This window comes from Strix aluco, chromosome 5 (assembly GCF_031877795.1).
Source record: "Strix aluco isolate bStrAlu1 chromosome 5, bStrAlu1.hap1, whole genome shotgun sequence".
NCBI classification, from domain to species: Eukaryota; Metazoa; Chordata; class Aves; order Strigiformes; family Strigidae; genus Strix; species Strix aluco.
In genome coordinates, this window is record NC_133935.1 from 88,369,225 (window position 1) to 88,391,752 (window position 22,528).

General features: G+C 63.9%; 1 protein-coding gene across 1 annotated transcript in view; it reads right to left on the bottom strand.

Annotated features, from left to right (window-relative positions):
• SND1 (staphylococcal nuclease and tudor domain containing 1) overlaps positions 1–20,965 on the bottom strand; it is a 98,651-nt gene extending 77,686 nt beyond the window's left edge. The window contains exons 1-9 of the mRNA XM_074828151.1: positions 20,810–20,965; positions 15,982–16,131; positions 14,827–14,947; positions 11,167–11,245; positions 8,405–8,565; positions 8,140–8,231; positions 6,592–6,750; positions 6,104–6,210; positions 5,045–5,135 (exon numbers count right to left, since the gene is read on the bottom strand). Of these exons, the coding sequence (XP_074684252.1) occupies positions 5,045–5,135; positions 6,104–6,210; positions 6,592–6,750; positions 8,140–8,231; positions 8,405–8,565; positions 11,167–11,245; positions 14,827–14,947; positions 15,982–16,131; positions 20,810–20,884 (1,035 nt within the window). The 5' untranslated portion in view covers positions 20,885–20,965. The remainder of the gene's footprint in view (positions 1–5,044; positions 5,136–6,103; positions 6,211–6,591; positions 6,751–8,139; positions 8,232–8,404; positions 8,566–11,166; positions 11,246–14,826; positions 14,948–15,981; positions 16,132–20,809) is intronic.
• Positions 20,966–22,528: the final 1,563 nt, after the last annotated feature.

Genomic DNA, 22,528 nt, shown 5'->3' on the forward strand with positions numbered 1-22,528 from the left:
GAAGCTCTTCCACCCCACAAGCAGGCAACAACATGTCCGGCTGGTGCTTCTCCACGCACCCAGGGAGCAAATTAATTAGAAAAACTGGCAGCAAAGGCGGGCAGGGCCGTGCAGGCAGGACAGAGGGCTCAGGGCACGCTGCTTTCATCCGCTCAGTTTTCATTAAAGCCCGGACCGAGCGGCAGTGGGCGGAGCCGGACAAGGCACCCAGGGACGGACCTTCCCCTGCCCTCTCCCAGCACAAAACCAGTTCCCCCAGTGGAAAATGTTCCCGTTGTGGCTCATCATGACGACCCACACATCCCCCCTTCTCGAGCCGAGCTCGCAGGGGGAAGCAGAGGGAGGAGGAGGGCACAGACTTGCTCCACTTGCAGCACTTTTTGCCCCAGCAAGCACACCAGTCCCTCGAAATGTGCTTAGCCAAAGGGATAACGGGATTCTAGGAATAAAAGTTCAAGCAGATGCCGAGGATTGCCAGCGCTCCGCTCGGCACAGCACCGCCCCCCCCCGCCCAGGGGACGTCCCTCCCCAGGGATTCAGCCCCTCCTGAGACCCACATCCCTCTCTTCTCGTAGGCAGAACCCAGCCCGGAGGAGTGCTCCGTGCTAAGCAGAGTAATCAAATCTCACGCTTCAGGGCTGCTGGAGGGGGGGATCTGGCTGGGACCCCAGTGGCGCGTTGGGCGTCTCTCCCTTCCCTCTTGCTTTTAAAAAACAAGATGTGAAGATAAGAAACCGCAGCCAGGGAGCCCACAGGTCAGATCCGGGGGCAAATCCTGCGCTACGCTGCGCACCCGTCCCGCGCGCCCACGTCACAGCTGCAGGACCTGCGCTCAGATCTCATCTGCTCTCTGGCTCCCACTGACCCCTGGCCACCAGCACAGCCCCAGTTCCCTGCAGGAGCCAGCAACTGGCACTGGGGGACTTGCCAAGCCTCTCCGGCCCCGAGCAGCCTGTTCCTGGCAGAATTAACTCGCGGGGCCCTTGGTCAGGCTGATCCAGCTGCGACGGGGCTCTGCCGCGGTGTGGGATGCTGCAGGAAGTGGTGCCAGCGGCCAGGGCACCCAGGGGCTGCGAGTCCAGGGCAGGGCAGGGCACCCACTGCTCCTCTCCCCAAATCGGGCACCCTCTCCCCTCCCAGGGCACCTTCTGCCCTCCTCGGGCTCCTACACCCCTCCTTGGGCACCCACTTCCCTCCTGGGGCATCTTCTGTCCTCCTCAGGCTCCTACTCCCCCCCTTGGGCACCCACTCCCCTCCTCCAGGCAGGAACTGCAGCCCCAGCTCCACAGAAGCAGCAGCAGGGGCTCTGCAGCCCCCCCCCCCCCCAGGACCCCAGAGGCAGGAGGGGACACGGTGACAGCAGCAGCAAAAGGGGAGGCTCAGCACCGCCTCGGAGGCCGTCCCATTTTTCTCACTAACCATTTCTCAGCTTGCTGGGGCCCGCTTCCTTTATCCAATATTTATTGTGGCTTCACCTGCCTCCGAAAGGCACTTTGATAAACGCAGTGAAAGGTTTTTTGTTGGTTTTTTTTTTTTTTTCCCCTCAAAAATCTCTGCAGCTGTTTCTTGCAGAGCCCCCATGCTCCTTCCCCAAACCCCCCCCCCCCCCCCCGACACAGACTTCACCCCAACTGGGTGATGCCCCTGCGGGCTCCAGCAACACCCCCTGAGCCCCCACCTGAAGGTCCGAGCGGTGCCTTGTCACTATTTTTCATGCAATAAATCTTTGTCACTGCCAGCATCAACCCCACCACCATTTCCAATTTCCCACTGCCCCCACCCCTGGCTTCGCCCCAGCAGCTCCCCTGAGTGCTGCGGACTTGGGGGGCGGGGTGGGGGGACACAGGGACATTCCCCTAGCTGCCACTGTGCTCCCCAGCTCCCCACGGTAGCCTGGTCAGCCCTAACAAGGGCAGCTCGTTAGCTCTGGCAGGAGAGGGCTTGGGGACTGGACGCTGCACCAAGCACCTCCAGAGCTGGGAGTGAGCTCCCACACCCCGACCTTGCAGGACAGGGACGGTGGCACTTTGGCAGCTGGTGGCCCAGCACCCAGCGAGGGGCCAGCGCTGGCCCCTCCCCGACCAGAAAACTGCTTTTTGAGGGGTTTTTGGCAAGTTTTGGGGCCCAGCTCGGTAGGGGAGCAGCTCCCAGGGTGGCTCTGGCAGATGCCACTGAGACCATTTGGCCACGCTGAAGGCTCCGAGCATTTTGCGAAGGGGAAAAAAAAATTTAAAGAAAAAAAAAAAAAGAAAAAATTAAAAAAAAAAAAAGACACAGGCACAGCTCATCCACAACCGCCTCCTCCAGCCTGCAAAGCGATGCGCAGCCCAGCCAGCGAGCCTGGATGCGGCCCAGGGGCTGCCCACAGAGCCTAGTGTGCCCCGGGCGAGGGGCTGCTCTCAACCGCTCCACCCCCCCCAGCCCCAAACCCCCCGCGGGGCCCGATTCTGCCCCACAGCGGGGAGAGGGGCTGACACAACCTCTGACAGCCCCACGTTATAAACAGCTTTTGGCAGAGGATAGCTTTCAGCGTGATGTATTCAACTCAAAGCAGCGCTGTCCCAAATTCCTGGGTGCTCTAAGACAAGCTGACGTAGGGAATTCAGGAGAAAGCCTCCAGCCTCTTCCCATTTTTATTCCACCACTTTTCTCCTTACCACTCGCAGCCATCAAATCCACAATTGAGGCCAAGCCTTAATTTCTCCCCAAACCAACCCCTCCCCTCAAAGCACCGGCAGCTGACCGCGACGGCAGCGGGATCCAAAATTAGCCGGAGCCAATTTGCTGCGGTTGCTCAACGGTGCAAAGACAGGTTGGGATCTTCCTCCTCCTCCTCCTCCTGCCGCCACCCCCCCCCCAGCAGCTCCTACGTCAGCTCTACCGCTGCAAACGAGCACCTCGGCATTCTGCCGAGCACGGAGGCGGCTTCAGTGCCGGAGCAATCGCTGCCTGCCCGCTGCCTGCCTGCCTGCGGGTGCTCAGACCTCTCCGCAGAGTGCTGGGAGGACGGACGGAGGCTCACGGGGCCCCTCGAGGAGAGCGGGCACGTGCCCAGCTCCGGGTTCAGCTCTGGCACTCTGAGGCGTGTAGGCATTTGTCCTGATTTTCCCTGTCACTTACAATTCCCGGGAAGGGAAAAAAAGACCAAAAATTGACACTGCAAAAACCGACAGCGCCCGGGGAGGCCGCGGCTGACGGCTCCCTAAATGCTGATTTGCACAGGCCTGCGTAAAAGAGCAGGTTTTCACCGAAGGCAGAGAAAGTCTGCGTCTCCTCCCCAGTAAGCAGGAGGGCACCACGGAGGTCACTGCGTTTGGGGGCTCTTCCCGCAGAGCGGCCAAACTGCGCCAGAGCAGACCCCGCACTGGGGGGGGGAACCCTGGCAGAGCGAGGGGCTGTGCCCAGAACCAGGGGGGGACCCATCCTGCTCTGCTCTGGGGACCCTAAGTGGGGCGCAGCCTGGACATGGGGGTGTTCCCCCCCCCGCCATCTCCACAGATTCTCAAGGGCAGGAGATGCTGCTGAGCCCCAAACGCGCCGCAGGCACCTTCACGGCCTCGTTGGGGGCTCAGGACGAGACACCCGCCTGCCGCAGCTCCCCGCCAGCATCCCAGCTCGCACACGAGCCGCTCGGCAAAATAACGGGCACCTCCAAAATGCCAGGAGCGGCCACCCGCCCCCTCCACCAGGCCCCCGCAAGCTGCTGAGCGAGGCATGACTAACGGCCCCCGTGCCGGCTCCGGCAGCAGCCTCTGCCAGTGGCAGGATGGCGCTTCCGAGCGTGCCAGCGCCGTCGCACGGCCGGCCCCGTGCCCGCAGGGTGCTATTTCCCACCGCGATCGCGGCACCCTGGGTAGGGACCAACCATGGTCCTTCTCCGTGGGGTGGGGTCTCCCCTCCTGCCTTCTCAGAGCCCCTGGGCTCGGCATTTGAGCCCTGGTTGTACCCCACCCCAAGGGGAAAACCCTTCACCGCTTGGGGAGGGAAGATTGTGGGGCCCTCCACTACCGCTACCACGGGCCATACCCGAGCAAAGAGGCGGCTGCAGAGGAAGGTGGAATCTGAAAGCAAACGCACAAGCCAGCACCTCCCCAGCCTCATCCCACGGGGCAGGAGCTGCCGCGCCGATCCTGGCGATAGCACCGCACGGATGAGCTCATTCAACCGCTTGCACCATGCGGCCCAGACCGGAGCGACCGCGAGAGCTTTGCCCTTTGCTCCGGCAGCTCTGGAGCTCCCCCCGCCAGCACCGGGTCCGGCACCCTCTGCCCCCAGCCCCGTCGCACAGGCTGACTCTGGTCATGCCAGGCACCCTGGCAGGGATGAAGCGGCTCCAGGGATGCTCCGGGGCAGGATCGCACCCGGGCGCGGGGGTTAAACTGACTTTCCAACAAATCTGGCTGCTGCCAGTCTCCCAAGAACCGAAGCCCCCCCGGGTGCTGCGCTGGGCGAACCGGCAGCACCATCTAGTGGGCTGCTCCCCGGAGCTGTGCCCGGACCCCCACGCTGTGCCTGAACCCCCATATCCCCGCCCCGTAGCCCCCCGCGATGCTCCTCCTGGGGCAGGCCAGCGCTCTCTGAACCGCACCGGCAAGGTTTCTGTGCAGCAGGAACTGCAGGCACCGCTGCAAGCGGGGCAGCCCCGGAGCTGCTCTGACCTGTGAGGCTAACAAGGCCTCCGAACTGGGCCAACTACTGCAGGGAGGTGCTAGCCATGGGGCTGCCCCACTGAGCCCCACACCAGCAACCCGCCGGGATGGGGGTGGCGGCTGACACCGCGCTGGGAACGCGGGCAGGAGCGGGAAGGAAAACGCCACCGAGCCCCAAGCGCCCTGCGCCGCGGCAGGCAGGGTGAGCACATCTCTGCCAGCCCTTCCCCACGCCCTGTGGGCCCTTCCCCTTCGCCTTTTTTCACTTTTTCCCACCCCCAGGCCTGCCCGGGATCCCGGCGTGTGCCAGGGACGTAGTCGAGGCCAAACCCGCCGGATTTTATCCACACGCCGAGGCAGCCAGGCACCATCCACCCTGCTCTGCCACCGCTCACCTTGGCTACGAACTGCTTGTCCTTCTGATCCAGGTTTGCCGTGGGGGCCACGTAGTCCCTCCAGATCCTCAACTTGCGCTCTTTAGCGAACCTGGAGGGAGAGGAGAGGGGGACAGGATGGGTGTGATTCAGGGACAGACAGGCCATCTGGTGACTCGCCCAGCAAAGCCGTGGCGGAGGCAGCAGCAGCAGGGCTGGTGCAGAGGGCAAGGAGAGATGGCATCTCCCTCCCCTGCAGGAGAGCACCAGGGGTACCCCAACACAGAATCCCAGAATCCTTCAGGTTGGAAAAGCCCCTCGGGATCACCGAGTCCAACCACCAGTCCCACTCTACAAAGTTCTCCCCTACCCCACATCCCCCAACAGCTCATCCAAACGGCCCTTAAACACACCCAGGGATGGGGACTCCACCCCCTCCCTGGGCAGCCTATTCCACTCTCTCACCACTCTTGCTGGGAAACATTTTTCTCCTCATGTCCAGTCTGAACCTCCCCTGTTGCAGTTTAAAGCCGTTCCCTCTTGTTCTGTCACTAATTCCCTGGGAGAAGAGACCAGCACCAACCTCTCTACAACGTCCTTTCAGGGAGCTGTAGAGAGTGATGAGGTCTCCCCTCACCTTCTCCTCCTCACACTGAACAGTCCCAGCTCCTTCAATCTCTCCTCACAGGATTTATTCTCCAGGCCCTTCCCCAGCTTCGTTGCCCTCCTCTGCACTCGCCCCAGCCCCTCGAGATCTCTCTCGTATTGAGGTGCCCAAAACTGGACACAACACTCCAGGTGTGGCCTCACCAGTGCAGAGCACAGGGGGACTATCACCTCCCTGCTTCTGCTGGTCACACCAGTGCTGATACAAGCCAGGATGCCGTTGGCTTTCTTGGCCCCCTGGGCACACTGCTGGCTCCTGTTCAGCTGCTTGTCAATGAGAACCCCCAGATCCTTCTCTTCCAGACAGCTCCAGCCACCCCTCCCCAACACGCAGACGGAGGGAGAGGGGGCTGCAGTCTCCCGCTCAGAGCATAGCCCCCCCCCCAGCACCCAACCCCGCAGCATCGGACTCACCTTTCGGCCGCACGCAGCTTGTCAGCGCCGCGGGTGTAGACGGCGATGGACCAGTCCACGCAGCGGGCAAAACCCTCCTTCAGCAAGAGCTCGGTGATGTTCCCATTCTGCGGGGAAGGGGAGCAAGTGCCCACTCAGCCGGGGAAGTGGGGGGATGCAGCCTTTCCCGCCCCCGACCCCCCTGAGGAGAGCTGGCCTTCCTCCCATCCCTGCCCTGCTGTGAGGGGGGGAGCTCCCTCGCCCTGCTCAGCCCCCCCAGAGCCCTGCAAGGCCTGGCCACAGCGCCTGGCGCCCCTCAAGGTAGCAAAGGCCACCCCAGCGATAGCCACATGGTCTCCCACATCCACCAGTAAAGAGCCCACGACTCCCAGCCTACCCTGAGACCCCCCCTCCCCAGACTTCGCAACCAGTATCTCCAGCAAGTGATGACCAACAGTCCTACCAGGACCCTCTCCCACCCCCCCCCGGCCCCAGCCAGCCCCACTCGCCGGGTGCAGGATGGTGCCCAGGATGTTCTGGTTGTGGCAGCTCTCCAGGACGATCTGCACGTCCCTCTGCAACAGCCGTGACTCCGTGAAGAACTTGGCTTCGGCCGCAAACGGCTCAGGGACTTCGGGGGCATCCGCCTCCCGCTTGAACGTGGGGCACTGCGGCAGAGACAGGGCGGGGGGACAGTCAGAGCACGGGCTGACCTCTAAAACCTCCACACAGGGGTGGGAAACCTCCTCGGGGAGGCCCCCAGGTCTTGGCTGTAGCTTCTGGCAGAGACAGGCTGGGGGGCTGCACACCCCGATGTTTTCGTGCCGTGTTGCACCGACACAGCCCTTGACTCGCCACCTTGACTTGCCACGAGCAAACCGGGGTACAGGGACCCCCCGGCGCTGGTGGCCGAGCTCTGCGGCCCACGCACCAGCAGTCACCTTGATGCCAGCAGAGTGGGGCCAACCACTGACCCCATGACTGGCAGATCCTTGCTGGGTGTCCAGAACCCCGAGCTCAGGCTGCTGTTGGGCTGGGCAGCACCAAAACCTGTTCCCATTCCCATGGTAACACCCCACACTGGCTACAACCAGCCCATGAGTGGAGGGGGCACGCAGGACAGCACAGCGGGCAACAAGGCAGCTGCACCCCTGCTTCTGCAGCCCGGCATTGGCAGGGCTTGGTGCCAGCCCAGCACGCTCGCACCAGTGCCGAAGAGCACCAAGGAGGATGGACGATGAACAGGGGTGCAGATTCACAGAATCCCAGAATCATCTGGGTTGGAAAAGCCCTTAAAGCTCCTCCAGTCCAAGCATTAATCTAACATTGACCGTTCCCAACTCCACCAGATCCCTCAGCGCTGGGTCAACCCGACTCTTCAACCCCTCCAGGGATGGGGACTCCCCCCCTGCCCTGGGCAGCCCATTCCAACGCCCAACAACCCCTTCTGCAAAGAAATCCTTCCTAAGAGCCAGTCTGACCCTGCCCTGGCGCAGCTTGAGGCCATTCCCTCTTGGCCTGCCGCTGGTTCCTTGGCTCAAGAGACTCATCCCCCCTCTCTGCACCCTCCTTTCAGGCAGTTGCAGAGGGCCATGAGGTCTCCCCTCAGCCTCCTCTTCTCCACACTAAACCCCCCCAGTTCCCTCAGCCGCTCCCCATCACACCTGTGCTCCAGACCCTGCACCAGCTCCGTTGCCCTTCTCTGGACACGCTCGAGTCATTCAATGGCCTTTTTGGAGTGAGGGGCCCAAAACTGAACCCACTCATCGAGGGGCGGCCTCACCAGTGCCGAGCACAGGGGTCAGATCCCTTCCCTGTCCCTGCTGGCCACGCTACTGCTGATACAAGCCAGGACGCCATTGGCCACCTTGGCCACCTGGGCACACCGCTGGCTCATTGTCAATCCCCCCCAAGCCTGCAGCGCTGCTGGGGGTTGTTGCGGCCCCAGGGCAGCACCCGGCATTTGGCCTCAGTGAAACTCCTCCACTTGGCCAATTCAAGAAGGACCTTGCCACAGAGAGGACTGTGGAGCGCGTCTGCCAGCGGCCGAGCCTCACCTTGATCCCCGAGAGCATGACGGTGACCAGGTAGTAATCGGGGAGGAGGAGGGCTCTCACCACACTGCCGTCCCGGACGTGCTCTATGATGGCTGCGGAGCAAAAGCAGAGAGGTTGGTGCTGCTGCGGCACCAGGAACAGCTCTCTGCGGCGAGAGCATGCTGGGAACAGCACGGCACAGGCAGCTGGCCCCCGAGGCCACAGGCAGGCAGGCAGGGATGGAGGGCAGGGACCACCCCAAGGGCCAGAGCTGGTGCCAACTTACCATTGACTGGCTTCTGGTGCATGGAGTCAACGAAGTGCCGGGGGTTTTCAATCGTGTACTTGAGATCCCGGATGGTGTGGGAGCCCGTCCCCTCGCTCCACATCCCCTTTTTGGCACTCTTGGCCTGTTCCTCCAGCTCCGCCAGCCTGCTCTGCTCGGGGCTGCAAGGACAGGACGAGACGGGGTGAGGGCAGGCAGGACACTGCCGGTTCCTGCGTGTTTTATCACCAGGAACATCCATTTTCCAGGCACTTTTCTGGATGTTTTAGTGATTCGATCACTCACATCTAGAAAAGGTACTGCCTGGGCGAGCTGGTGAACAACTCTTCGTGCTGCTGACAGCAACACACAGTAAATCAGACTCAGTTTCTCCAGCACAGAGGCTGCACCATCCGTGTCTGAATTCCTGCCACTGGAAGCGCTGTCTCTGATAGACTAGGGGGGGTGTTTAGCCCACACAACCCCTTCCGAGGTGGCTTTTGGGCACCGCGATGGAAAGGCAGCCCCAGGGAGACACAGCAGCCCCAACTCCCAGCACGGCAGAGCGTGTTTTGGGAGAGGAGGGGTGGAAAAAACATACCAAACCACAGACCGTCCCCGTTCTGCACACGCCAGCGGCCGAGCGCGGCAGCTCCCCCACCGCGCCGCCGGCCAGCGCTGTCAGAACTCATTAAACAAATTTGGGGATATTTGTGTTTTAGCATTCTTCAGCTCAGGGCAAAGCTGCAACCTGACGAACCCTGAATTCACCGCAGAAGCGCCCGACACAAGGAGCTGAGGAACCTCACGAGCCGCCTCACGCAGCCGTTAATTAACGCACCCTTTGAACAAGGAGAGCAAACGCGGCGCCGTGCTCCGGGCGATGTTTAATTGCAGGAAGCTCAGCCCTGTGCTAATGGTGCCACGCCAGCCCCGTCGCGCTGGGGATGGAGCTCCTGGCAGCGGCGTTGCCCAGCTTGGGGGGGCTGCCTGTGCTCCCCCCGTCATCGTGGGGGTCAGGGCGAGCGGCTACGCTCACAGGAGGCTGAAGCAGCAGAGAGGCAGAACCCCACAAGCCTGAAACCACCAGAAGGTCCCTGTGGGGCTGTCCCAGGACAAACAGTGGGCGACAGCACCCAACCTGCACCCCGATTTCCTTCCCTCCAGCGCAAGGCTGGTCTGGAAACACCTGTAAAGTCCCTGGAGGACCTCAGTCACTTCCATGGAGGTGGCGGGGAGCAAGGGGCTCCCCGAGGAGGCGACGTGGGGCTGCCCTGCCCTCCGTGGCCACACAACGCCTTCTGCTGGGAGCAGTTCCCACGGTAGGGCCAGGGGAGGGGGCTCCAACTGGGAAGGCTGGCTGGGAAGCAGGGGTGAGCGGAGAACCCCCCCTCAAATCAGAGCCAAGGCCTGTCACACTGGCCTTGAGGCGCCTGGGCGAGCACCAGCCCACGGTCTCTAACAGCCGGCCCTGCGCCGTGCGAGCGTGGCTTCCTTGGGGCATCACAGCCAGCTCTGCGTGGGCTCGTGGCCCCTCTTCGGCACAAGCCCCAGCGGGACATTTCCAGTGGGAAGCAGGAGAAAACCAGTGAGAAAACGCCAGCGGACTGGCAGGCACAGGCTTCTGCCTCGATGCGGGAGGTGCAGAACCAGGACAGGGCGGTGAGGGCCGACTCCAGCAGAACCCCATTCGCCCCAAAAACACCACCGGTCCTCGCCAGGCTCTGGTGCTGGCACTGCGCCCGCTCTCCCGGCAGCTCCGTGCCCCTGGCCCCAGCACCCCACCGGCTTCTGCAGCCCCTCCAGTGCAGGCACATCCCCCAGACATTGCTGCCCTCCATGGTCCCCGACCATGCCACAGCAGAGCTCCTGAACTCTAATACTGTAAATCAATCATTAATAATAAAAAATACTGTATTCCTATTTAATATTATCACAGATAAATACTGTATGTAGCACTGAACTCTGCCAAGGGCACCCAGAGCCCACCAGCACCAGGCAGAGAGCTCGGTCCCCAAGGGCTGGGGACAGGGACTGCATCCCCGGGCAGGCAGCAAGCCTGGGCACAAACTACCCCACCCCTGCCCTCGGCAACGCGCGCTCTGCGTACTCCAAAATACCTGTTTACGCTACCGAAAACACTGGGTGGAAAACATCCAAGTGTGCCAGGAAGAGTTTTCGGAAGCGACACGGGCACGTTTCCAGCCCGGCAGGCGCAGGGATGGAAACAGCGTCCCGGCAGTATTTATAGCAGCGCCACAGCAACAGCTCGCACCCCTGGAACAGAGGAGCTGCTGCCCCGGGCCGTGCGCGGGGACGCCGACACGCCGTAAGCCAAGCCCAGGCTTCTCCCTCGCTCCGGGACACGCCAGGGCCAGGGCGAGCATCAGCTACGACAGCACTGGCACCATCGCACTGCCCAGACGTAGGATGAGGGGCAGGAACATCACAACATCACCTCTCCGGCGTGAATTAAAGCACCTCGACTCCACGCCCGGTGTTATTTTTCCAACGACCAAGAGCTTCAGATCATTTTCTGCTCTGCAAGCTGGGGCCACAGCGCCAGTGCTTCGGCAAGGAGACACCTGGCCGCCCCCCACAACCCCTCGCCACCTCAACCCTAAAGACAAGGGGTCACCACGCTGGGACACGGCTGCCTGTGAAACCCTGGAGCAGCGGCGGGCACCTGGCCAAAGCCGAGGAACCCAACGGCTCCGGGTAAATCCCCACGGAGGATCGGCGCGGCCGCGCAGCGTGGGCAGGAACGCAGGCGAGTTACGTACTTGTTGGCTCGGATCCCTTCCCGGCGGGAAGCCAGCCCTTCGGCCACGAGGGACTCAGCGATGTTCTCGCCGCTCGTGTCTGCGGAGAGAGGAGGAGAGGAGTCAGCGAGACGAGCCGGCAGCGCGCCCACAGCAGCACGCGGGCCTCCGTCCTGGAAAGCATTCCCACCGCAATTCCAGCCAACAAGTGCCGGAGGAATCCGGGAGTGAACGGCTCCCGTCACCAGCCCGGTGTCCCAGCAGCACGTGGGCTTCATGCTGCGTCGAGCGGGGTTGCCTGGGGCTCTCCTGGGGCCACCACGTCCCCCAGCCCAGGGCTAAGCAAGCGGGAAGGTGGCACATCGCTCTGACACGCTACTGCGCTGCAAAAATTGTCACCCAGGGCATCTCCGTGGGAAGGGGACGTGCTCAGCACCTGCAGGGGGGCCAGGCAGTGCCCTCCCAGCACCAAAGGGGCTCTCTGGATTTCCAGCAAAGGCAGCGCTGCCATGAAAAGAGGATATACTATTTAAAATAATGTAAATATTAGGCCTGCGACGGGTCCCTTGCACGCGGCATCCCTCCTCTGCACAAACACGGGGCTTCGTGGCTACCAGGAGCCAGAGCCCCCAGGGAGGCGGGGGACCAATGCCACGGTCTGGGGGGGGAACCCAGGCGGGGAGAGCAGATAAATAGGAAAATTCAAGGAGAATCCCCCGGCTGCCCACACAGAAGGGAGGGTGCGGGGGTGCGCAGCCCCCAGCAGCAGTGCGGGGTGGCTGGGGAGGGGGTGCCCGGACCCCCACCCTTCCCCAGCACCTCCGCTCCAGCTCAGCCACCACCAGTGAGCGACGACAAGCTCCCAGCCCCAAAAAGCCCCCCCAAAAGCCCGGAGCCGCAGAGAGCTGCTGCATCGCTGCCAGGGAAGCTGTCACGGTGTTTCCACATTAATAGTATTTAAACCTTGACAAACTTCATCAGGAAACGTTTGATGCTTCATTTCTCACCTCCGCAGCGTGACAGGCTGGGATTTAACAATAAGGAAGACGCCTCCGCGGGAGGCACGGCACAAGAGTCCTTAACGTGGCACACAGGAAGGCTGCAGGTGACTGAAAGGGAGCACTTCACCCCTCGCCGTGTCACTGAGCAACAAAATCCCTTTCAAGGTTTGATTTGCTGCACACTGGGCTGTCAGGACCTGCCAGGCTTCCTGCTGAAGGGGTGGGAAAGCGGAGAGCTCCCCAAAACTACACACCCCCCCAGCTCTGCCGGAGGGGATCCCCAGCCCAAAGGGCTTCCCAGTCCCCCAACCCACGAGCAAAGCTCAGAAATGAGCATGGAGGTAACTTCAATATCCAGTTATTTGTGGTCTCGGGGGACAAGGCTCATCCTGGCAGGTCGTAGGGCCCCGCTCCCCTTTATCACAGACTGAGGACCGCAGGGGGGTCTTGCAAATTTTCTCCCCTCCCAGGGACACGGGACATGCTGGCTGGCACAGGCCAGGGTGCAGCAGCGACGGGAAGCCAGTCCTGGGTCACCCTCGTAGCAGCGACGAGGTGCTGGTAACAAAGGGGCTCCGGGCTATTGCCCACCTTGGGCCACGCTGGCCCTGGGCACGTCCAACCGAGCCTGAAAACCTCCGAGAAGAGAGCTCCAGCCTCCCCGGGGAGCTGCGCGGCTGCAAACGCACCCGCTGATCCTCTGCGGCAGGGAGCGGGGAGCCAGCAGCGACGCCGGGTTTTCCTCATCCTTATCCTGCGCAGAGGCACCAGCACCTCCTGCCGCAGACCCAGAGGGACCCTCTCCCCCCACCAAACATCACGGACCACCTCCTTCCTCCCTGGGCCCCCGTGCAAACCCTGCTTGCTCCGTGCGTGCCTCGGATGAGCCCCGTCTGCGGTGCTCAGTGAGTGCCGGGTGTTTGTTGCTCGAGCCAACCTGCCACTTCCACCGTGGGAAAGGCTCCGAGCACCACCAGGGAGTAGATTTGGGGACAAGGACACCCCACGGCACCTGCTCACCCTTTCCAGTCGACTCTGCTGCTCGCAGCTCAGTCCGCAGGGACACGGGGCCAAGGGCACCTGACTTCCCACTCTGCACCAGAGCTACGCCTGCAACTCAGCAACTTCCTTACAGCCCCCAGCGCACGCCTGGTCCTTACCCCCTTCCCCCAACTTTATCCCAGGGGCGAGGAGGCTGCCAGGGAGCCCGACCCACTCCCTGGTCGTATCCCAAACCTCCCCGTTGTGGGGTGGTCCCGGCTCTGCAGTGAGCAGAGGCGCATGGTTCGCTTGGTGCACCCCCTGCCCCACACCGAGCCGGTGCATCCAGCTGCTGCTGGAGAACAAGCTGGGCCCCAGTGAGCACCCACTTCCCACGAGCCCACCCACCCTGAGTGGGCCTCGTCCCCCTTCTTGAAACCCAAGGGCGCGGGAAGTCTAAGCCGAGGAGAGCGGTTCAGCGCCAGCAGCAGGGTGCAGAATCACAGAATCCCAGAATCATCTGGGTTGGAAAAGCCCTTGAAGCTCCTCCAGTCCAACCATGAACCTCACCCTGACCGTTCCCAACTCCACCAGATCCCTCAGCGCTGGGTCAACCCGACTCTTCAACCCCTCCAGGGATGGGGACTCCCCCCCTGCCCTGGGCAGCCCATTCCAACGCCCAACAACCCCTTCTGCAAAGAAATCCTTCCTAAGAGCCAGTCTGACCCTGCCCTGGCGCAGCTTGAGGCCATTCCCTCTTGGCCTGCCGCTGGGTCCTTGGCTCAAGAGACTCATCCCCCCTCTCTGCACCCTCCTTTCAGGCAGTTGCAGAGGGCCATGAGGTCTCCCCTCAGCCTCCTCTTCTCCACACTAAACCCCCCCAGTTCCCTCAGCCGCTCCCCATCACACCTGTGCTCCAGACCCTGCACCAGCTCCGTTGCCCTTCTCTGGACACGCTCGAGTCATTCAATGGCCTTTTTGGAGTCAGGGGCCCAGTGATGTTGCCCACCCTAAACCGCTTTCTCTCAGCCTTACTCTCACCAGACTGAGCGATGGCTGAGTGGGGGTTAACCACAGGGAGTGAGACCCCAGAAACTCATCCACCAGCACGGCTGGAACCAAAATCAGCCAGGGCTGCTGGCAGAGGAGACGCAGCACCCAGCAGAGCGCAGCCCAGTGTCCCACTCACTGTGAGAGGGGGTTTAACCGGAGCCAGAGCCCACCTGTGCCAGCACCCAGAGGCCGTGAGCCAGGGCGGGTGCTGCCCACGGGCCTCATGCAGGATTTGGGCCTCGCAGCCAGGCCAGGCTTTGCTCCCGGCAGGGCCGCAGGTAAAGCTGGTTCCTTTTGGGAGATTTCAATCCACCAGAGGTGATCCAGAGATTTAGAACAACAGAAAAAGATGGCAAGGGGAAACCCGGGGGAATTCACCCGGCGCCGCAGAGCATCAACTGGCGGCTGCAGCTCCGGAGAGCGCAGCTCTGCACGGCCCCACCGGCAGCCGGGTCCGCTGCTGGGCATCGCTCCCCTCCAAAACCTGGAGCTCTGTGGAAAACCGGGCACGTGTCCTCCTGCTGCCGACGCTGCAGCCCGACCCACCCTCTCACACAGCAGCTCCGCGAGCACCGCGCACCCCCCAAACCCCACCATGCACCCCCCAACAGCCCTTTAGGTACCCAACGGAGCCCCTGGTGCTCACCTTTCCCCAAATACACCATCCCGTACTCCCGGCCCTGCGGGGTCTTGTACTCCACGGTAAAGCAGACCTCCTTCCCAATCAGCTTCTTCCGCAGGAACTCACGAGCCGGGAACCCCCAGGGCTGGAGGGAAAGAAGTCGGGGTGAGCCGGGGAAAACCCCGAGCCTCCCCGCTGCGGGGAACTCGCGCTCTTCTCCGCGTGCGCCGTGTTAGCCTGGGACCACACTGGAGGCTGTCGGCAGCCCACGAACTTGCAGAGGAATCAACCCCATTATTCCTCAGGAGAAACACCTCTGCTCTCCCGCTCTGTCCCCCCCGCAGAGGGGTCACAGTTGGTTTTCCAGCTGGCCTCGTGCTCCGGGCTGAGCCCAGGGAAGCTCCTGGGATAGAGGAAGCGGGGCTGGAGTTGCGGCGACACCAGGGCTGGACCAGTCAGGGCTCCTCCAGCTCCTGCCCAAAGCTGCGGAGGTGCCCGTGGCAAAGGAGCAGAGCAGGACTGGCCACGGTGGCCGTGTCCGGCCAGGAGAATCAGGCTCTGGCATCCCACTGGCACCTCCCTGTACTGAGGCAGGAGCGCACCGGAGCCCCGGTGAGCTCAGCCCCACTCCACCGCAGCGGGTGGGTGGGGAACGCGGTCCGGAGGAGAGAACACGACGTGCTCATAAACAATTAGCAAACCTGACAGGCGTAATTTTTTAAAAGAGTGACATTTAAAGGCTGAAGCAGTGTTTAGAAGACAAACTCCCCAGGGAGAGCAATTAGCTGCCAGCGCTCTCTGCACCACCCCCGGGGCTGGGAGGATGGGTGGCCGGGGCTGGGCTCCCTCTGACACAACCCCCCCCTCTCCCCGTTGCCGGTACAGGCAGCCCTGCCTGCACCCCATCTGCCAAAGCAACACCCCCGTTGCCTCCCACGCTCCGAGGCAGGCAAAGCCCCGCAGGGGAAGCTTGGAGGCACCTTGCCCAGCCAAGCCTTGTCCTCGCCAGTGGATGATGCCTGCCCCGTGACCGCAGCAGCGTGAGGAAGGACAATTCACCCCAAAAATTCACCCTCCCCTCTTGCAACGGCCGAGCCGAGGGTGCTGTGGTCTGTACCCCCATCCAGCTCAGCCCAGGAGCCCTGGGGCTGCGTGGCACGGCTGGCACGAGGCACCCACCTCGTCCGGGGTATCCTTGGCATCCGGCTGGCCGGCGGCGGCGCGGCGGGCGAGGTTGCCAGCACGGATGTTGCTGAGGTTGATCTGGCGCTCGGGGGGCGGCCCGCCTCGGGGCTGCCCGCGGACGATGATGGCACAGCCCGACAGCACCTGCGGGGAGACAGAGGGATTACGGGGGGCGGTCCCGCCCAGCCTCCGGCGAAGGAGAGCAGCCGGGAGGCAAGAGGTGACGGAACTGAGCATGCAGGCAGGCGATGCTGCATGGACAGACAGACTTCCAGGCACCACAGGTGCCTCGCAGAGCCAGGAGCTGCCCCAAATTTCCCACTCGGAGACGTGGGATGGAGCCAAGCTCCGCACTGAGCGCCTTCACAGCGGTGCCCGGCACACATCCTGTCCCTTCCTTCAGGGCTGGAACGCAGGGTGAGCTCAGCACAGCGGGTAACGCCAAGGAATTACAGAATCACAGAATCATTCAGGTTGGAAAAGCCCCTCGGGATCACCGAGTCCAACCATCAGACTAACTCTACAAAGTTCTCCCCTACCCCACATCCCCCAACAGCTCATCCAAACGGCCCTTAAACACACCCAGGGATGGGGACTCCACCCCCTCCCTGGGCAGCCTATTCCACTCTCTGACCACTCTTGCTGGGAAACATTTTCCCTCATGTCCAGTCTGAACCTCCCCTGGTGCAGTTTAAAGCCATTCCCTCTTGTTCTGTCACTAATTCCCTGGGAGAAGAGACCAGCACCAACCTCTCTACAACGTCCTTTCAGGGAGCTGCAGAGAGTGATGAGGTCTCCCCTCACCTTCTCCTCCTCACACTGAACAGTCCCAGCTCCTTCAATCTCTCCTCACAGGATTTATTCTCCAGGCCCTTCCCCAGCTTCGTTGCCCTCCTCTGCACTCACTCCAGCACAATTGGCAGATCAGGATTTTACTCCCAGTGCTGACCACTCCGGTGAGCCCAGCCGAGCTATTTTCCCCCACTGCTTTGGCTGCCAAGTGCTCCAAGCCAGGAGCATCCCAGGGCAGCACCATCCCACCCTCCCAAGGCTCCTCCGGCACCCCATCACTCCCCACTGCCACAGCAAGACCCCCACTTTCAGGCAGGCACTGTGAGTCCCCCGAGGGGCACTGGGTGGCTGCTGGCACAGCACAGGAGGATGCAGACAGGGAAAAGCTGGCACCGGTGCTGCCCCAGCGCAGCCTCCCGAGCCAGGGCACGTGCCCACAGCCGGTCAGCCCGGAGGGACTTGGCACGAGGGCTTTAACTGCCTGGGCCGCTCGGCACCGCCTCGGTGAGACTTACAGGGGGGTTGAGCCAGGACCATGCTCCGGACAGATGCTTTTACCCACTGAGATGCTAAAATCTTTACCGGGGGATCCTACCCGCTGGGGCTGCAGGCACCAGTGCCGGCCGGCCGCAGCCCGCACCCATGGGTGGTAACCTCAGCCAAGTCATCAAGGTCAGACAAATAAACCTGTATGGAGAAAACTGCTGGAGAATCCCCAAGAAAATAACAAAGAGACCCAAACTAGACCTCTCCTCCTCACACCTCACTCATTCCAACACCCCCCTGCCCTGCAGGAACCCCCAGTCATCCCTGTACCAGACCCCAAGCAACGGCAGAGCCATGGAGCCAGGCTCCCGGCCAGGCAGAACGAGCACGCCGGGGATCACCCTCCTCCCGTTTTAATCGGCGCTGGCTCCCAGCACGCAGGGATTGATGCCGCCGAAGAAAACCTCCGGCTTGGATTTCAGTGTGTGCCTTGGCTCGTCGCCGACCCAAAGTCCCCACGGCCACACGCACGGCGCATCCCGAAGCCAGAGGACTAGTACCCTGGCACAGGAGCCAGCCCAACCCGGTGCCAGGGACACCGGCTCGCGCCGAGCCTCACCAAAACGAGTCCCACCGTGCCGACGCCGAGGGTCTGGCCGCCCCGTGCCATCCCCTGCCCGGGCCCACAGCACGAGCTGCAGGGAATCGAGCTTCAAATTAAACCCGAGCCACACGCAGTGATCCCCCGGCAAAGGCTCTGTGCTTGATGCTTAAGGACTGAGAGGTTTCATCGCTGTAATTAACCTCAATCTTTAATTCATAGGGCACAGGGAAACAAGGCGGGTGCTGTAACTGTTTTATCCAATTAACAAGACAAACCCTGGGTCTGGGGACAGGGACAGGTTCGTTAACGGAGCTGCTCCGTGCTCTGCAGGTGCGTGCGGTGCTTTGGGGTGGGCACATTGTCACCCCACTGTGTCCCTGCTTGTGGAGCAGCCACATCATCAACCCCCACCCCGTGTCCTTACCTGTGGAGCAGCCACATCATCATCCCCCTGTGTCCCTGTCCCTGGGGCAGCCACATCATCATCCCCTGCCCCGTGTCCCTATCCCTGGAGTGACCACAACATAAGCCCCCGCCCCACGTCCCTGCTCGTAGAGCAGCCACATTGTCACCCCCCTGCGTTCCTGTCCCTGGGGCAGCCACATCATCACCCCCTGCCCTGTGTCCCTGCCCCTGGAGTGGCCACAATGTCACCCCCCACGTCCCTGCCTGTGGAGTGGCCACACTGTCACCCCCCACCCCGTGTCCCTGTCGCTGGATCAGCCACATCGTCACCCTCCACCCCGCGTCGCTGCCCATAGAGCGTCCACATCATCACCCCCTGTGTCCCTGCCTGTGAAGCAGTCACACTGTCAACCTCCCCGTGTCCCTGCCCGTGGAGTGGCCACAATGTCACCCCCCACCCCGTGTCCCTGCCCGTGGAGTGGCCACAATGTCACCCCCCACCCCGTGTCCCTGCCCGTGGAGCAGCCACATCGTCACCCCCCGTGTCCCTGACCATGGGCACCCATCAGCCCTGCCACATGCTCTGGTCAGAGCAAGCTGGGCTTAAACCAGGCTTAAACCAGGCTGCGAAAGCTGTACTTAGGGCAGGCTGAGTCCAGGCCATGGCCCAGGGACACGGGTTGGACGGGCCAGGCTCCTGCTGCCGAGACGTCCCCGGAGTGCGGGAGGCGATGGCACCATGGTCCCACCGGCACAGCCAGTGTCCGGGGCACGGAAAGGGAACAGCCAGTGGCGAGGAGCCAGGGCAGGGACCCAGCCACCCACCCGCCTCTCTCTATTCGCCTAGAGACTCACCAACGCGCGGCCCTGGGTCAGCCCCAGAGCAGGGGGCACCCCGTGCCACACTGCACCTCTCCGTGTGCTCCCCCAGCCCCCCAAAAGGAGCCCACTGACACCCCATCCCACCCCTCAGTCAGGCTCCCGGGGCCTCTCCCCTGGCTCCCGCTTCTCCCCCCTCATGCTGCTCCGCTGCGCCAGGACGAGCCCCCTCCCTGCTCCCAAACTTCCCCACTGTGATTTCAGGGAAAGCATAAAAAAACAAACCCCAAAACTTCCCAGTTCAGAAAGTTGCGATGGGAACGGCAGCGGAGCCCGCAGGCGGCACCACCCCAGCTGGTCCCAGCGGCTCCTGGCCCCATCACGAAGCAGAGCAGCCACCGCGGAGAGCCAGGGACCCCCACCCCTCCGGGGTGCCCCCCTGCGCAGGGATTTTGGGCTGGGTGCCCTAGAAAAAGGGGCAGCAATCCCACAGCACCCAGGCACGGGGCAGCGGGTGCCTGTCACGCACGGCTGCCTCCAGCGGAACCCAACCGTCCCACCTCCAAAAATAAAAAAAAAATATCACACTCCGGACCCGCAGCCCCTCGGACACAGCCAGGCCGGGGGAGGTTTTTCCCTGAGCACCCCAAAAATCTGTTTGTTGGGGACAAGACAGCGGGAAGGGCTCCCCATGCCATCGGCGAGCTGAAGTGTGGGGAGGGCAGTGTCCCCAAACCGCCGGTGTCCCCAAACCGCCGGGGAGCGGGACACAGTGCCAGGCCCGATCCCAGCGGCTGCTGCCAGGACCCGACCTTCGCCCTGCAGGTCTCTGCTGCCGGCACACGTGGGGACATGACAAGGGGGGGGCTCGGGGACCCTGTCCCACCCCTCCTTCCCGTGGGGACACCGCTGGCACGGGAGGAAGAGGAGGGAGAGGAGCAGGTGGGGCACCCCGAGGGGTGTGGGATGGCGGGGGGCCACGGGGCTGCTGCTCACACCACCGGGGAAGCCCAAACTTCCTCTGGGCTGCCAGCTGAGCGGGACCACCAGCTCCTGGCCCACGGGCACGTGGGGGGGGACCCAAAAGCTTTTCCTGCCCCGTCCCAGCCGGGGTGTGGGGGGGCGGGGGGCGGTGTAGCCCCCCTCGGGCCAGCCTTGTCCCCGGCCCCAGGACACGGTGGGGGGGTGTGTGGGCACAGCCCCGCCAGCACCCCCCAACCTGGGGGTGGAGGGATGTCCCGGGACGCAGTGAGGGGTCCCCAGGCTGGCGGGAGAGGGGGGGGAGAAAAAGAGAAAAAGGGGTTGCAGAACAGCACCGGGGAACCGGCAGCACCGGGAGCCGCGGGAAGGGACCCGAGGGCACCGGAAGATGCGGGGGGGGGGGGGGGGGGGGGGGAAAGGGGGAAGGCCGCGGCCTGGGGGCAGAGCGAGAGGCGAGGAGGGGAGCGGAGAGGGGGGGCCCGGGCACCGGAGGAGGTTGCATGGGGGGAGAAAGCCCGGTTACCGGAGGGGAGGTGGGGAGCAGAGGGGGGGTTCCGAGCACTGTAGGGGGCTGCAGGAGGCGGGGGGGTGCCGGTTACCGGGAGGGGAGTGCGGGAGGGGGGTCCTGGGCACCGGAGGGCCTGAGGGAAGCGGGGGGAGGGGTCGTGGGCAGCGGAGGGGGCCGCGGCCCCGGGCCGGGCCGGCGGGCGCGCGAGGCCCGCGGGGAGCCCTTACCATCTTGACGATGCCGCGCTGGACGGCGAGGGGCGGCGCGGAGCCGCCCTGCCCGGGGGCGGCCGCGGAGGCCATGGCGGGGCGGGGGGAGGCAGCGGACGGGGCGAACGCGGAGGCAGCAGACGGGGCCCGGGGCGAGCGCGGAAGGAGCCGCGGGGCGGGGCGGAGCCGAGCGGAAAGGAGGCGTGGCCTCCCCTACGCCCCGCCCCTCCGCTCAGGCCGACGGCCAACGGGAAGCCGGCCCCGCCGCTGGCTCCGCCCCGCCCCGCCGCGTCCCGGCCAATGGCGGCGCTCGGCGCCGCAGCACCGGCTCGAGAGGCCGCCGCGGCGGTGACGTCACGAGGAGGCCCCGCCCCGCGGCCCGCCCTCCCGCCCCGCGGGAAGGGGGCGGGACTTCCGGGGCACGCGGCGCCAGGGACACGTCGGCAAAGGGGCGCCCGGGCTCCCGCGTGGCCTCCCCCGCGCCGGGGGCGGGGCCTGGCGGGGACACGCCCCCTCGCGTCACCGCCCGGCCCGCGGGCGGGCAGCGCCGAGCACCGGCGGGATCCGACCCCCGCAGCCCAACCCCCGGCCCCCGGCGGGGGAAAAGGGCACCAGGTGGCACCCCACGGGGGGAAGGGGACGCCAGCACAGCCCCACGGGGGGGTCAGGGGAAGGGGACCCCAGCACAGCCCCACGGGGCGGGTCAGGGGAAGGGGACCCCCAGCACAGCCCCATGGGGGGGTTGGGGGATCCCCGAGCACATCCCATGGGGGGACTGGGAAGCGGGGACGCCCAGCACGGCCCCGTGGGGGGGTCAGGGGAAGCGGAATCCCCCGGCATGACCCCACTTGGCACGGGGGGGAGTTTGGGGAGGGGTGTCCCCCCATATATTAGGGGGGAATGGGCTCCCTGTGCTGCCTCCCCCCTCACCTTCCCCAGCAGCAGCTCTGTCCCCCCAGGGTCCCTCCCCCAGTACCACCAGCTGCGCTCGGAGGGTGCAGGGTCGCCCCCCGGTGCCTCTCCCCCCCCCGCCCCGTGCCAAGGAAGAGCCACGGGGCTACCAGAGGCTCCCAGCACAGTACATGGCCCCGGCCACTCCTGCCATCTCCCAACCAGCAGTTCTGGGGGCAAAAAGGAGGAAAACGGGGTCCCCACTTGCACCCCTGCAGCTTTTGGCCAGTTTTGGGGTGGGTCAGCTGTGAGCACGGGCCACCCAGTAGCCTCGTGGCTCGCACCCTGCACCCCCCCTCCCCAAGGCCACCCCCCCACAGGGGGTTCTGCTGCCCCACGGACACCCCAACCCTACCAGGAGGCTGCAGTGCCTGCGGCCAGTGACAGCCACGTCCCATGAGGTGACCGGGGACACTGTGTTCCCCACAGCATCAACCCCCCAAGGTCACCCTCCATCACCATGGCCCGGCAGCGGGGACACGAAGTCCGGCTGTGGCTGCAGGGTGATGTCCCACTGGGGACGTTGGGGCTGTGGGTACAGATCTTGAGGTGACTCCAAAACACCCCAAAATCCCCCGTCCGGAGCAGAGGGGCCTAGGGAGCCAGCGCAGAATGCCAGAATCATCCAGGTTGGAAAAGCCCTTAAAGCTCCTCCAGCCCAACCATGAACCTCACCCTGACCGTTCCCAACTCCACCAGATCCCTCAGCGCTGGGTCAACCCGACTCTTCAAGCCCTCCAGGGATGGGGACTCCCCCCCTGCCCTGGGCAGCCCATTCCAACGCCC